This window comes from Salmo salar, unplaced genomic scaffold (genome assembly GCF_965601325.2).
Source record: "Salmo salar unplaced genomic scaffold, fSalSal1 ptg000306l, whole genome shotgun sequence".
NCBI classification, from domain to species: domain Eukaryota; kingdom Metazoa; phylum Chordata; class Actinopteri; order Salmoniformes; family Salmonidae; genus Salmo; species Salmo salar.
The window spans coordinates 1,543,803-1,561,043 of record NW_027675347.1 but is presented as its reverse complement, the minus strand read 5'-3'; the positions used below and the strand labels follow the sequence as shown (position 1 = coordinate 1,561,043).

Below are 17,241 nucleotides of genomic sequence, written 5' to 3'. Positions count from 1 at the left end.
ACATTATATGCTAGCTTGAAAAATGGGTGTCTGATTATTTCTGGCTTGGTACTCTGCTGACATAATCTAATGTTTTGCTTTCGTTGTAAAGCCCTTTTGAAATCGGACAGTGTGGTTAGATTAATGAGAGTCTTGTCTTTAAATAGCTGTAAAATAGTCATATGTTTGAGAAATTGAAGTAATAGGATTTTTAAGGTTTTGAAAATCGCGCCACAGGCTTCAAGTGGCTGTTACGTAGGTGGGACGAATTCGTCCCGCCTAGCCCATAGAGGTTAACCTCTTGGGGCTAGGTGGGACGCTAGCGTGCCACCTGTGGTGCACTCCATCAACAGCAGGTGCATTTCAAGAGCGGCAAATTTGAATCCAAATAAATGTCAAAATTCAAATTTTTCAAAAATACAACTATGTTACACCATTTGAAAGATAAACATCTCCTTAATCTAACCACGTTTTACGATTTCAAAAAGGTTTTACGGCGAAAGCATAAATTTAGAGTATGTTAGGACAGTACATTTACAAGAGTTGTGTGTAATGTTTTGTCAAGTCAAAGACAGGGTCACCAAAACCATAAAACCAGCTAAAATGATACACTAACCTTTTACAATCTCCATCAGATGACACTCCTAGGACATTATGTTAGACAATGCATGCATTTTTAGTTCTATCAAGTTCATATTTATATACAAAAACAGCGTTTTACTATGGCATTGATGTTGAGGAAATCGTTTCCCTCCAATAACCGGCAGTCAAGTCAGCGTCACAAATTAAATAATTAAAATTAGAAAACATTGGTAAAATATTATATTGTCATTTAAAGAATTATAGATTTACATCTTTTGAACGCAATCAACTTGCCAGATTTAAAAATAACCTTACTGGGAAATCACACTTTGCAATAATCTGAGCACTGTGCCCAGAAAAATACGCGTTGCGATACAGACTAGACGTCATGTTGGGGAGATCTAAAATCGAAAATACTATGTAAATAATCCATTACCTTTGATTCTCTTCATCAGATGTCACTTCCAGGTATCACAGGTCCATAACGAATGTAGTTTTGTTCAAAAAAGCTCATCATTTATGTCCAAAAATCTCCGTCTCGTTAGCACATGATGTAAGCCAGCCGGACTTCTCGTCATGAACGAGGGGAAAAAATATATTTCCGTTCGTTCAAACATGTCAAACGTTGTATAGCATAAATCATTAGGGCCTTTTTTAACCAGAACATGAATAATATTCAAGGTGGACGAATGCATAGCCTTTTATAACGTATTGGAACGAGGGTACCCAACATGAAGTAGCGCGCCAGGTGTCTAATGGGACATCACCGTTCCATGGCTCTTGTTCGGTCAGATCTCCCTCCAGAAGACTCAAAACACTTTGTAAAGGCTGGTGACATCTAGTGGAAGCAATAGGAAGTGCCAAAATATTCCTAAACCCCTGTGTTTTTCAATGGGATAGGTTTAAAATCAATACAACACATCAGGTATCCACTTCCTGTCAGAAAATGTCTCAGGGTTTTGCCTGCCAAATGAGTTCTGTTATACTCACAGACACCATTCAAACAGTTTTGGAAACTTTAGAGTGTTTTCTATCCATATATAATAAGTATATGCATATTCTAGTTACTGGGTAGGATTAGTAACCAGATTAAATCGGGTACATTTTTTTTATCCAGACGTGCAAATGCTGCCCCCTAGACCCAACAGGTTAAGCTTGAAAGGGCTGGTAACTGTGACAGCATGGAATTCAAATGAGGAGATAGACAGATGGGTCAGGGGAGAAAGAGAGAATGTCCACTTGGGAGAGATGAGGATTCCAGTGCCACCACCCCGCTGGCCAGATGCTCTCGGGGTATGCGAGAACACGTGGGCAGACGAGGAGAGAGCAGTAGGAGTAGCAGTGTTATCTGTGGTAATCCATGTTTCCGTCAGTGCCAAGAAGTCGAGGTGCTGGAGGGTAGCATAGGCTGAGATGAACTCTGCCTTGTTGGCCGCAGACCGGCAGTTCCAGAGGCTGCCGGAGACCTGGAACTCCACGTGGGTCGTGCGCGCTGGGACCACCAGGTTAGAGTGTCAGCGGCCACGCGGTGTGAAGCGTTTGTGTGGCCTGTGCAGAGGGGAGAGAACAGGGATAGACAGACACATAGTTGACAGGCTACAGAAGAGGCTATGCTAATGCAAAGGAGATTGGAATGACAAGTGGACTACACTTCTCGAATGTTCAGAAAGTTAAGCTTAAGTTGCAAAAATTTTATTGACTAAAATGACGAAGATGATACAGTACTGCTGGCTGGTGAAGTAGGCTAGCTAGCAGTGGCTGCGTTGTTGACTTTGTTGGAACGTGTAGCTGGCTAGGTAACCTCGATAGTTTCAGTACAACACCTTATCATGATACAAAAGCAACTATGTAGCTAGCTAACATTGCACTAATCAAGATGTTCCTTTGTAATGTATTTAGTTCTACAATGCTGCTCGTCGGTAATAGTTGGCTAGGTTTGGAAAAATGGCGTCGCGGGGGACGAAAATAGCTGGCTAGCTAACCTCGATAATTACTCTAATCTACACAGTTATCAAACTATGACAAAGACAACTAACACTGCACTAGTCAAATCGTTCCGTTGTAGTGTATTAGTTTCTACAGTGCTGCTAGTCAGTAAAGGTTGGCTAGCTAGCAGTGGGTTTGATGATGACTAGGTGTGTTGACTAAGTCTGGAGTCTGGACAACGGCGTCGCGGCGCGGCTGGCTAGCTAACCTCGATAAATTACTCTAAACTACACAATTATCTTAGATACAAATACAGCAAAGACAGCTATGTAGCTAGCTAGCACTACACTAATCAAGTCGTTCCGTTGTAATGTAATAGTTTCTACAGTGCTGCTAGTTGGTAGAAGTTGGCTAGTTGGCTAGCTAGCAGTGTTGACTAAGTTGACTAAGTCATTCCGTTGTAATGTAATAGTTTCTACAGTGCTGCTAGTCGGTAGAAGTTGGCTAGTTGGCTAGCTAGCAGTGTTGACTAAGTTAGGAGGACGAAAACAGCTGGCTGGCTAGCTAACCTCGATAATTACTCTAAACTACACAATTATCTTTGATACAAAGACGGCTATGTAGCTAGCTAAGAAAAAATTGCTCAGATCAAACAAATCAAACCGTTGTAATGTAATGAAATGTAATATTACCTGTGGAGCGAAGCGAAGTGCGTCTACCCGCTCCAAACCCTCATCACTGATGTCATGAACCCCTCCCTACAGTCTACTTTCTGGGTAAAGGGGCGATCATATCTGGGAAACGCCAGTACTGAGCTAGATGTTAATAACTTTTTAATGTTTACAAACTGATTTTCAGCCTCATCTGTCCACTTGATCTTATCTTTTGCTGCCATAGCTTTACCATATATCAACTCACTAAGCTTCCCTGTATGTAATGCAAAATGGGGTATCCACGCACTGCAATAGTTAATAATTCCAAGAAAACTCATCATTTGTTTCTTATTGAGTGGTTTAGGTGCTTCTAGGATGGCTGTCTTTCTGGTAGAATTAAGTGTTCTCCCTTCTTGAGTTATAGTGTGCCCCAAATAGATAACTTCCTCCTGCCAGAGTTGCAACTTCCTCTTGCTGACTTTATGACCTTGTTCTGCTAAGAATACTAACAGTCTGCCTTACAGCCCTCCTGAGAAGGATTCGTAAAATATCATTTCCATAAATCAAAATTTAGCTTCCCTCGGGGCTCAAATTTTCCTAAATTACTAATAAGGTATTTTAATAAAATCTATAATTTGACTTCAGGACTACTTACACTAAAATAACTCCTTTAATTAACCCCACATCAATGGGTCCTTGGGACCCTAACACGGAGGGTACCGCTTTTAACTCTTCTTCCTGTTCCTAAGTTAAAAACAAATCATCCTGACATTAATCGGGCCCCACGCCTAAGTGGACCCCAGGTTAAGTTCTCACTTCTACAATTCAGTTTTCATTTTTACCTGCCTAAAACTTAACTATGCTGCTCTCCACTCAGTAACTGTTATCTAACAATTCTGTATCACTTCTATCTTCTCTCAATCCTGACTTATTATGGGAATCTTACCTTCTGCTCTCTATCTTGCTCTCCTCCTGGCCCACCCTTTTGACACAAGGCTCTCATGTATTTTAGAAAAATCCACATGTCTTATAATAGTAATCCCTGAGATGATACCATAGCTACTTAAATGTATCTCCATACTCTTCATGATCACCACAGATGTCATATATCCCTGTCCTGTTGGCTTAGAATATATCCTATATACTTAACCTAAGTCTACCGTTATTACGCTTATTCTGGCTAAATATAATAATAATATTATGGCAATTTCACAACCTTGTTGTGTTAAATTCCTTACACTGCATCCAACCACAGCTAAACTTAGCTTTATAATGTATAAAAATACCACTACTGGTCAAAAGATATTCAAATAACATAATCAGATCAAATTCACTAATCTGAACTACTCCACAAAGAAACATTATTGTACCCTTATCGTCATTCTGTCTTCTCATTGGTTCAAATTACCAATGTGTCTAAGAACTTTAAACTCCATCATCATTATCAGTTATACAAATTTCCTTAAAACCAGTATTACAAATGCCGTTAAATTCATCATCCAAATGGCCCTCCCATGAGGCTGATCAGACCACAAAGGGGTGCCATGATAGAGGTCAAAAGTCATACCACCCTTTCAAAACGGTGTTTCTTATTATATTAGACAAATTAAAGAAAAACCATCAGACATTTTATACATGTTGGATCCCAGGTTCCCAGACCATTCCCTTATCACATATTTAATTAAAACTCAGAAAATAAAACTTCAATGATTCCATGTGTGTGTGTAACTTCTAAGATTCCATATGTGTGTATACCCCTTTAAGGAATCGTGGCTTCTAGGAAACATTCCACAGAGAGACAATGAAGCGCTCTTTTTCCCCAAAAAAAGCATTTCATTAAACTACACCGATTCAGAAACCCATAAGTTGACTACAAACAAAACCTAATAATGATGATAATTTCACTGTACTTCAAATCTATGAACCTCCCCTACTTAATCTAACCACACTGTCCGATTTCAAAAAGGCTTTACAACGAAAGCAAAACATTAGATTATGTCAGCAGAGTACCCAGCCAGAAATAATCAGACACCCATTTTTCAAGCTAGCATATAATGTCACAAAAACACAGAAGACAGCTAAATGCAGCACTAACCTTTGATGATCTTCATCAGATGACACACCTAGGACATTATGTTATACAATACATGCATGTTTTGTTCAATCAAGTTCATATTTATATCAAAAACCAGCTTTTAACATTAGCATGTGACGTTCAGAACTAGCATAGTTCCGGTGAATTTACTAAACATTTACTAAATTACTCACGATAAACGTTCACAAAAAGCATAACAATTATTTTAAGAATTATAGATACAGAACTCCTCTATGCACTCGATATGTCCGATTTTAAAATAGCTTTTTGGTGAAAGCACATTTTGCAATATTCTAAGTACATATCCCGGCATCACAGGGCTAGCTATTTAGACACCCAGCAAGTTTAGCACTCACCAGCTGGGTACTCTGCTGACATAATCTAATGTTTTGCTTTCGCTGTAAAGCCTTTTTGAAATCGGACAGTGTGGTTAGATAAAGGAGAGTCTTGTCTTTAAAATGCTGTAAAATAGTCATATGTTTGAAAAATTGAAGTTTTTGTATTTTTGAGAAATTTGTAATTCGCGCCACGCCTATCATTGGATATTGGAGCAGGTGTTCCGCTAGCGGAACGTCTAGATGTAAGAGGTTAAATCGGGTACGTTTTTTATCCGGCCGTGTAAATACTGCCCCCTACCCCCAACAGGTTAACACTGAGCACATGTGACAGACGTGACAGAGTCTGGAGACGCCGTGGAGAACGTTCTGCTGCCTGCAACATCCTCCAGCATGACCGGTTTGGCGGTGGGTCAGTCATGGTGTGGGGTGGCATTTCTTTGGGGGGCCGCACAGCTCTCCATGTGCTCGCCAGAGGTAGCCTGACTGCGTTAGGTACCGAAATGAGATCCTCAGATCCCTTGTGAGACCATATGCTGGTACGGTTGGCCCTGGGTTCCTCCTAATGCAAGACAATGCTAGACCTCATGTGGCTGGAGTGTGTCAGCAGTTCCTGCAAGAGGAAGGCATTGATGCTATGGACTGGCCCGCCCGTTCCCCAGACCTGAATCCAATTGAGCACCTCTGGGACATCATGTCTCACTCCATCCACCAACGCCACGTTGCACCACAGACTGTCCAGGAGTTGGCGGATGCTTTAGTCCAGGTCTGGGAGGAGATCCCTCAGGAGACCATCCGCCACCTCATCAGGAGCATGTCCAGGCGTTGTAGGGAGGTCATACAGGCACGTGGAGGCCACACACACTACTGAGCCTCATTTTGACTTGTTTTAAGGACATTACATCAAAGTTGGATCAGCCTGTAGTGTGTTTTTCCACTTTAATTTTGAGTGTGACTCCAAATCCAGACCTCCATGGGTTGATAAATTGGATTTCAATAAATTATTATTGTGTGATTTTGTTGTCAGCACATTCAACTATGTAAAGAAAAAAGTATTTCATAAGATTATTTCATTCATTAAGATCTAGGATGTGTTATTTTAGTGTTCCCTTTATTTTTTTGAGCAATGTATAATCAAACTAAGGGTGGTGGGAGTCATATCATGTATTATATTATCACACTAAGGCTGGTGGGAGTCATATCATGTATTATATAATCACACTAAGGCTGGTGGGAGTCATATCATGTATTATATTATCACACTAATGCTGGTGGGAGTCATATCATGTAGTATATTATCACACTAAGGCTGGTGGGAGTCATATCATGTATTATATTATCACACTAAGGCTGGTGGGAGTCATATCATGTATTATATTATCACACTAAGGCTGGTGGGAGTCACGTAGTGGCCAGGGTTGTGCTAATTTCACAATTTCCCCTTCACTGTGGTTGACTGATAAAGAGTTTCACTACCTAAAGTCACACAGACGCAGGACTTTGCGGGGAGAAGACACAGCTATAGACGTATATTAGAGTTGAGGTTAGAAGTTACTGTATTTCACCACAAGTGTGTTAAGATGTCAGAGGGAGTCTATGAAAACTCAGATGGATTTGAAGACGATGAGCCTGATGCAATGAAAAACACAGAGATTGATGACCAATTATATTCCAATGTAAGAGCCTTCAAGCCCAGTTCAAGAGATGGAGTTGTTGATTCAGGTAAGATTACACACACACACACACACACACACACACACACACACACACACACACACACACACACACACACACACACACACACACTAAACAGGTGAGATTGCCATGTAGCAATATGGCTTTGTTCTGGACGACTGTGTGATCACGCTCTCCGTAGCCGACGTGAGTAAGACCTTTAGACAGGTCAACATTCACAAGGCCGCAGGGCCAGACGGATTACCAGGACGTGTACTCTGAGCATGTGCTGACCAACTTGCAAGTGTCTTCACTTACATTTTCAACCTCTCACTGTCTGTCTGTAATCCCAACATGTTTTAACCTGTTAGGGCTAGGGGGCAGCATTGACACGGCTGGATAAAAAACATACCCGATTTAATCTGGTTACCACTCCTACCCAGTAACTAGAATATGCATATACTTATTACATATGGATAGAAAACACCCTAAATTTTCTAAAACTGTTTGAATGGTGTCTGTGAGTATAACAGAACTCAAATGGCAGGTCAAAACCTGAGAGATTCCTTTACAGGAAGTGGCCTGTCTGACCATTTGTTGAACTTCTTTTCCATCTCTATCATTTACTAAGGATCTCTGCTCTAACGTGACACTTCCCACGTCGTCCATAGGCGCTCAGAGCCCGGGAAAAAACAGAATGTCGTCATTCCAGCCCCAGGCTGAAACACATTATCGCCTTTCTCAAGTGGCCGATCAAGAGACACTAGCTTATGCGCATGACCCCGACCGCCCCCGCCTTTGGGATTTTTTCCTCTGTTTGCCGAAAAGGAGATTCCCTGTCGGAATATTATCGCTTTTCTATGAGAAAAATGTCGTAAAAATTGATTTTAAACAGCGGTTGACATGCTTCGAAGTACGGTAATGGAATACTTAGAATTTTGTTGTCACGAATTGCGCCATGCGCGTGACACTTCTTTACTATTTCGGATAGTGTCTGGAACGCACGAACAAAACGCCGCTATTCGGATATAACGATGGATTATTTTGGACCAAACCAACATTTGTTATTTAAGTAGCAGTCCTGGGTGTGTATTCTGACGAAGACAACAAAGGTAATAACATTTTTCTTATAGTAAATCTGACTTTGATGAGTGCTAAACTTGCTGGGTGTCTAAATAGCTAGCCCTGTGATGCCGGGCTATCTACTGAAAATTTTGCAAAATGTGCTTTCACCGAAAAGCTATTTTAAAATCGGACATATTGAGTGCATAGAGGAGTTCTGTATCTATAATTCTTAAAATAATTGTTATGCTTTTTGTGAACGTTTATCGTGAGTAATTTAGTACATTCACCGGCAGTGTTCGGTGGGAATGCTAGTCACATGCTAGTCACATGCTAATGTAAAAAGCTGGTTTTTGATATAAATATGAACATGATTGAACAAAACATGCATGTATTGTATAACATAATGTCCTAGGGTTGTCATCTGATGAAGATCATCAAAGGTTAGTGCTACATTTAGCTGTGGTTTGGGTTTATGTGACATTATATGCTAGCTTGAAAAATGGGTGTCTGATTATTTCTGGCTTGGTACTCTGCTGACATAATCTAATGTTTTGCTTTCGTTGTAAAGCCTTTTTGAAATCGGACAGTGTGGTTAGATTAACGAGAGTCTTGTCTTTAAATGGCTGTAAAATAGTCATATGTTTGAGAAATTGAAGTAATAGGATTTTTAAGGTTTTGAAAATCGCGCCACAGGATAGTAGTGGCTGTTACGTAGGTGGGACGAATTCGTCCCGCCTAGCCTAGAGAGGTTAAACATTGTCAAAGACTCCAGCCACCCTAGTCATAGACTGTTCTCTCTGTTATCGCATGGCAAGCAGTAACAGAGTGCCTAAGTCTAGGTCCAAGAGGCTTATAAACAGTTTCTACCCCCAAGCCATAAGACTCCTGAACATCTAATCAAATGGCTACCCAGACTATTTGCATTGTCCCCCCCCTCTTTTACCCTGCTGCTACTCTGTTTATTATCTATGCATAGTAACTTTAATAACTCTACCTACATGTACATATTACCTCAATTACCTCGACACCAGTGCTCCCGCACACTGACTCTGTACCGGTACTCCCTGTATAAAGCCCTGCTATTGGTATTTTACTGCTGCTCTTTAATTATTTGTTACTTTTATTTATTTTCATTTTTTTGTATTTTTCTTAATGGGCTACGGGGGCAGTATTGAGAATTTTGAAAAAAATATGTGCCCATTTTTAACTGCCACCTACACCAACTCAGAAGCTAGGATATGCATATTATTACCAGATTTGGATAGAAAACACTCTGAATTTTCTAAAACTGTTTGAATGGTGTCTGTAAGTATAACAAAACTCATATGGCAGGCAAAAACCTGAGAAAACCTGAGATAAAAAAAGAATTTTGTGGCTGTACTATTTTTTTTAATCATTGTTTAATAGATACCACAGTGAGAAAGGATTCATTTCGCAACTCCTACGGCTTCCACTAGATGTCAGCGATCTTTATAAAGTTGTTTGAAGCGTCTATGATCAACAGAGACCGGATGACAAGGAAGGGAAGTTGACCTCCCTGGGATGTCGTCACTTCCATTATTGCCTGCACCTGCTCAATCATGTAACTCGAGACAATTTTCAAAGATGTTTTTCTAGACACAGGAGCGGTCGTGTTGAAACATTACTGATGTTTCACGTTAAAAATGGCTCTAAAGATTGATGCTAAACAACGTTTGACATGTTTGAACGAAAGTAAATAGATTATTTTTTTTAACTTTTTTAACTTTTCGCCGTGACTTCCCACCCCCCGCCCGCACTACTTTTGAGTAGCCACCGAAGCGCTAACAACATGGAACAACTTGGAGTTATTTGGACATCAATTATGAACTTTGTCAAAAGAAACCACATTTGTAGTGGACCTGGGATTCCTGGAAGTGCCAATGGATGAAGATAATCAAAGGTAAGGGATTATTGACGATAGTATTATTGATATTAGCTGGTTACAAGATGATGCTAACCTATATAGCCTAGCCTATTGTTCTTAGCACAGCACCCGGTTTATTGCAACTTGTGATTTCCCAGTAAAGTTATTTTGAAATCTGGCAATACAGTAGCATTTACGAAATGATAAACTATTATTATTTGAATCACAATATTATAATTTACCAATGTTTTCGAATAGTAATTTTGTAAATTGTAACGTTGTTCACCGGAAGCACTTCAGAGAAGAAAAAAATCTGAATTTCACGCTACTGTAAAATGCTGTTTTTGGATATAAATATGAACTTGATGGAACAAAAAATGCATGTATTGTATAACATAATGTCCTAGGAGTGTCATCTGATGGAGATTGCCAAAGGTTAGTGCATAATTTTAGCTGGTTTCTGCTTTTGGTGACCTTGAATTGAAAATGGATGTTTGTACTTTTGTGGCTATGTACTGTCCTAACATAATCTAACTTTATGCTTTTGCCGTAAAGCCTCTTTGAAAATCGAACAATGTGGTTGGAATAAGGAGATGTTTATCTTTTAAATGGTGTAAAATAGTTGCTTGTTTGAGAAATTGAAATTATTAGATTTTTGATGTTTTGAATTTCCAGCCTTGTTAGCAATCCCGTCTCGGGGTTCATTGCTAACCTGTAGCCCCAACAGGTTAAAACACCTGTTGGATACGGCGCATGTGACAAATACAATTTTATTTTATTTATTTGTCCCAATCGTGGATGATACAGTAAAACACATTACCAAATACCATACTTTAATAATTTGTGATTCAGTACATTTCCAGTGGTGGAAGAGACCCTCTGGAGTAGCTGCAGTGTGTCTGGGGCTGCTGTGTGTTCTCCTACTGACTGGGATCATAGGCCTGTCTGTCTACTGTAAGTTTAGTATTTTGTCACTGAGACTTAAGTAGAATACTTAATCATCCTTAATCATCCTTAATCATCCTTAATCAACCTTAATCATACTTAATCATCCTTAATCATCCTTAATCATCAATGGTGTGGTAGTTACATGTTTGATTAACTTTTCCCTTTTACAGATGGAGTAATTGGTCATCACGACTCAACAGAGAGAGACCAGCTACAGGCCAGTTACAGCCTTCTGACTAAAGAGAGAGACCAGCTACAGACCAGTTACAGCCTTCTGACTAAAGAGAGAGACCAGCTACAGATCAGTTACAGCCTTCTGTCTAAAGAGAGAGACCAGCTACAGACCAGTTACAGCCTTCTGACTAAAGAGAGAGACCAGCTACAGACCAGCAGTAACACCCTGACTAAAGAGAGAGACCAGCTACAGACCAGTTACAGCCTTCTGACTAAAGAGAGAGGCCAGCAACAAAAAGAGAAAAATGATCTCATGAGAAAGTTCTCTAATCTGAGTGAGTTTACCAAATAAATGATCATAACATCATATATCTAATATGCAGTCAACTTGTGTTTGTATTCTAAAATAATAGGTGCAGAATAATAAGATGGAAATTCATGTTTTTGTCTTGTAGAACAAACCTGCCCTAAAGACTGGAAGAAGTTTGAATCCAGTTGGTACTTCCTGTCTACTGAGACTAAAACCTGGGGGGAGAGCAAAGATGACTGTCTGGAGAGAGGAGCAGACCTGGTGATCATCAACAGTGATAAGGAACAGGTGAGAGAGAAAGAGAGAGAGATATGGCGGGGGGGTTATGATCAAACATCCCTTGGTCAGTAATGTATCTTCCAGTATTTAACACATGTAGTCTATAGTAGTTGACAATATCAGCTCTTTCTCACCAACAGGAGTTTCTCTTCCACCTCAACAAGGGTTTCTGGATTGGTCTGACTGACACTGTTACTGAGGGGACCTGGAAATGGGTGGACGGCAACCCACTGACCACCCCAAAGTAAGAGACTACTGCTCTAACAACTCTGACCACCGTGTAAGGGGTAGGACTGATTCTGTGTGTTGTTCATACTCTAGGTTCTGAGAGAGTATCCAGTCTAACTGTATTGTTCATACTCTAGGTTCTGAGAGAGTATCCAGTCTAACTGTATTGTTCATACTCTAGGTTCTGAGAGAGTGGTCAGTCTAACTGTGTTGTTCATACTCTAGGTTCTGAGAGAGTATCCAGTCTAGCTCTGTATTGTTCATACTCTAGGTTCTGAGAGAGTATCCAGTCTAACTGTATTGTTCATACTCTAGGTTCTGAGAGAGTATCCAGTCTAACTGTATTGTTCATACTCTAGGTTCTGAGAGAGTATCCAGTCTAACTGTATTGTTCATACTCTAGGTTCTGAGAGAGTATCCAGTCTAACTGTATTGTTCATACTCTAGGTTCTGAGAGAGTATCCAGTCTAACTGTATTGTTCATACTCTAGGTTCTGAGAGAGTATCCAGTCTAACTGTATTGTTCATACTCTAGGTTCTGAGAGAGTATCCAGTCTAACTGTATTGTTCATACTCTAGGTTCTGAGAGAGTATCCAGTCTAACTGTATTGTTCATACTCTAGGTTCTGAGAGAGTATCCAGTCTAACTGTATTGTTCATACTCTAGGTCCTGAGAGAGTATCCAGTCTAACTGTATTGTTCATACTCTAGGTTCTGAGAGAGTATCCAGTCTAACTGTATTGTTCATACTCTAGGTTCTGAGAGAGTATCCAGTCTAACTGTATTGTTCATACTCTAGGTTCTGAGAGAGTGGTCAGTCTAACTGTGTTGTTCATACTCTAGGTTCTGAGAGAGTATCCAGTCTAGCTCTGTATTGTTCATACTCTAGGTTCTGAGAGAGTATCCAGTCTAACTGTATTGTTCATACTCTAGGTTCTGAGAGAGTATCCAGTCTAACTGTATTGTTCATACTCTAGGTTCTGAGAGAGTATCCAGTCTAACTGTATTGTTCATACTCTAGGTTCTGAGAGAGTATCCAGTCTAACTGTATTGTTCATACTCTAGGTTCTGAGAGAGTATCCAGTCTAACTGTATTGTTCATACTCTAGGTTCTGAGAGAGTATCCAGTCTAACTGTATTGTTCATACTCTAGGTTCTGAGAGAGTATCCAGTCTAACTGTATTGTTCATACTCTTGGTTCTGAGAGAGTATCCAGTCTAACTGTATTGTTCATACTCTAGGTTCTGAGAGAGTATCCAGTCTAACTGTATTGTTCATACTCTAGGTCCTGAGAGAGTATCCAGTCTAACTGTATTGTTCATACTCTAGGTTCTGAGAGAGTATCCAGTCTAACTGTATTGTTCATACTCTAGGTCCTGAGAGAGTATCCAGTCTAACTGTATTGTTCATACTCTAGGTTCTGAGAGAGTATCCAGTCTAACTGTATTGTTCATACTCTAGGTTCTGAGAGAGTATCCAGTCTAACTGTATTGTTCATACTCTAGGTTCTGAGAGAGTGGTCAGTCTAACTGTATTGTTCATACTCTAGGTTCTGAGAGAGTATCCAGTCTAACTGTGTTGTTCATACTCTAGGTTCTGAGAGAGTGGTCAGTCTAACTGTATTGTTCATACTCTAGGTCCTGAGAGAGTATCCAGTCTAACTGTATTGTTCATACTCTAGGTTCTGAGAGAGTGGTCAGTCTAACTGTATTGTTCATACTCTAGGTCCTGAGAGAGTATCCAGTCTAACTGTATTGTTCATACTCTAGGTCCTGAGAGAGTATCCAGTCTAACTGTATTGTTCATACTCTAGGTTCTGAGAGAGTGGTCAGTCTAGCTCTGTATTGTTCATACTCTAGGTCCTGAGAGAGTATCCAGTCTAACTGTATTGTTCATACTCTAGGTTCTGAGAGAGTATCCAGTCTAACTGTATTGTTCATACTCTAGGTCCTGAGAGAGTATCCAGTCTAACTGTATTGTTCATACTCTAGGTTCTGAGAGAGTATCCAGTCTAACTGTATTGTTCATACTCTAGGTCCTGAGAGAGTATCCAGTCTAACTGTGTTGTTCATACTCTAGGTTCTGAGAGAGTATCCAGTCTAACTGTATTGTTCATACTCTAGGTTCTGAGAGAGTATCCAGTCTAACTGTATTGTTCATACTCTAGGTCCTGAGAGAGTATCCAGTCTAACTGTATTGTTCATACTCTAGGTTCTTAGAGAGTATCCAGTCTAACTGTATTGTTCATACTCTAGGTTCTGAGAGAGTATCCAGTCTAACTGTATTGTTCATACTCTAGGTCCTGAGAGAGTATCCAGTCTAACTGTATTGTTCATACTCTAGGTTCTGAGAGAGTATCCAGTCTAACTGTGTTGTTCATACTCTAGGTTCTGAGAGAGTATCCAGTCTAACTGTATTGTTCATACTCTAGGTTCTTAGAGAGTATCCAGTCTAACTGTATTGTTCATACTCTAGGTTCTGAGAGAGTATCCAGTCTAACTGTATTGTTCATACTCTAGGTTCTGAGAGAGTATCCAGTCTAACTGTATTGTTCATACTCTAGGTTCTGAGAGAGTATCCAGTCTAACTGTATTGTTCATCCTGCAGGTACTGGGGGAGTGGACAGCCTAATGGTGGTGGAGTGGAGAACTGTGTGTTGTTAACTCACAGTTCATCAGACCAAGGACCATGGCATGACTATCCGTGTTCATTTAACCATTCCTGGATCTGTGAGATATAGTTCTTTCTCACTTTTAGTTATGATGTTGATTGTCATGCTGAAAGTCATGATACCAGCTACAGGGCCTTCAGAAAGTATTCACTGCCTAGACCTTTTCCACATTTTGAATTTTTAAATCGATTAAATTGAGATTTTACTGTCACTGTCCTACACACAATAACTCATAATGTCAAAGTGGAAATATGTTTTTCTTTTCTTTTTTACAAATGAATAAAAGATTTAAATCTGAAATGTCTTGAGTCAGAAAGTATTCAACCCCTTTGTTATGGCAAGCCTAAACACGTTCAGGAGTAAAATGTGCTTCCCTTGACACATAATAGGTTGTATAGACTCACTGTGTGAAATACAGAGTACAGTATAAAATAGAAAGGAGGACCAAGGCACTCTTCATATAATTGATTAAAATGCCTTTATTAGTATGGCATGTTCAATAGAAACAAGGTTTTAAAAATCTGACGCGTTTCGGCTGCATGGCCTTCGTCAGGGAATACAAAGAAATAATACAATGTCCTCCTTTGAACAGCTTTTCCAATTAGCCCTAATTTGAAGGGAGTGGTTAAAATTGATTGGACACACCTAGTAAACAATACTATACACATTAAAAAGTGAAATACTGTAGCTATGTTATCAAAAAAATACAACTCCAAGCTAGAAGTATCAGAACACTTAGAAAGGTAGTTCTAACCTTAAACATGACCGGGAGAAGTGTCAAGAATAAGAAAGCAATATATTCCATAGTACACTAGAACACAGCCAAACATGAACAACAATAGTCTAAACATAGCTGAGGGCAATTGAGCAAAATGACCACTAGATGACAGCAAATGGACCTATCACAACCCTACAGGAATGGTGAGAAATCCATATCTTCATGTAAACCAGGGTATTTAGTGGCTTGTAGTTTGTAAATCCATATCTTCATGTAAACCAGGGTATTTAGTGGCTTGTAGTTTGTAAATCCATATCTTCATGTAAACCAGGGTATTTAGTGGCCTGTAGTTTGTAAATCCATATCTTCATGTAAACCAGGGTATTTAGTGGCTTGTAGTTTGTAAATCCATATCTTCATGTAAACCAGGGTATTTAGTGGCTTGTAGTTTGTAAATCCATATCTTCATGTAAACCAGGGTATTTAGTGGCCTGTAGTTTGTAAATCCATATCTTCATGTAAACCAGGGTATTTAGTGGCCTGTAGTTTGTAAATCCATATCTTCATGTAAACCAGGGTATTTAGTGGCCTGTAGTTTGTAAATCCATATCTTCATGTAAACCAGGGTATTTAGTGGCCTGTAGTTTGTAAATCCATATCTTCATGTAAACCAGGGTATTTAGTGGCCTGTAGTTTGTAAATCCATATCTTCATGTAAACCAGGGTATTTAGTGGCCTGTAGTTTGTAAATCCATATCTTCATGTAAACCAGGGTATTTAGTGGCCTGTAGTTTGTAAATCCATATCTTCATGTAAACCAGGGTATTTAGTGGCCTGTAGTTTGTAAATCCATATCTTCATGTAAACCAGGGTATTTAGTGGCTTGTAGTTTGTAAATCCATATCTTCATGTAAACCAGGGTATTTAGTGGCCTGTAGTTTGTAAATCCATATCTTCATGTAAACCAGGGTATTTAGTGGCCTGTAGTTTGTAAATCCATATCTTCATGTAAACCAGGGTATTTAGTGGCCTGTAGTTTGTAAATCCATATCTTCATGTAAACCAGGGTATTTAGTGGCCTGTAGTTTGTAAATCCATATCTTCATGTAAACCAGGGTATTTAGTGGCCTGTAGTTTGTAAATCCCAAAACTTTCCCTTTGGTTTAACTGTTTAAGACGGTCCCCTTTTCTAATAGAGGCCGGAATGTGATCAATACCCACAGCTTGTAGGGAGGCAGGGTTGCCATGGTGTAGTCTTCATTGCCTACCCGTATAGCGTACTTGTGTTCCGCTAAGAGGTCTTGAAGGCGTCTCTAGGTGTGTCCAATTCATTGTGTAACCACTCCCTCTTCAAATTAGGGCTAATTGGAAAAGCTGTTCAAAAGAAGTCATTGTATTATTCTTTGTACTCCCTGACGAAGGCCATGCAGCCGAAACGCGTAGGATTTTTTTAAACTTTGTTTCTATTGAACATAACATACAGATAAAGGCATTTAAATGAATTATATGAAGAGTGCCTTTGTCCTCCTTTGTTTTTAATAAATAACATTAATGTGTTCAGTCCAACATGACATGTTGTTGTGGTATATAATAAATCATATTAATGTGTACAGTCCAACATGAAATGTTGTGGTATTCTCCAATAATAAATCATATTAATGTGTACAGTCCAACATGTAATGTTGTTGTGGTATATAATAAATCATATTAATGTGTTCA

General features: G+C 39.5%; 1 protein-coding gene across 1 annotated transcript; it reads left to right on the top strand.

Moving 5' to 3' along the window:
* Positions 1–6,136: 6,136 nt before the first annotated feature.
* On the top strand, positions 6,137–12,193 carry LOC145875687 (uncharacterized). Its single transcript, XM_082971522.1, has 5 exons — positions 6,137–7,292; positions 11,047–11,148; positions 11,313–11,651; positions 11,772–11,914; positions 12,046–12,193. Exons 1-5 carry the CDS (start codon positions 7,151–7,153, stop codon positions 12,151–12,153), a joined length of 834 nt encoding a protein of 277 aa, XP_082827648.1. The 5' UTR covers positions 6,137–7,150; the 3' UTR covers positions 12,154–12,193.
* The last annotated feature ends 5,048 nt before the right edge of the window (positions 12,194–17,241 follow it).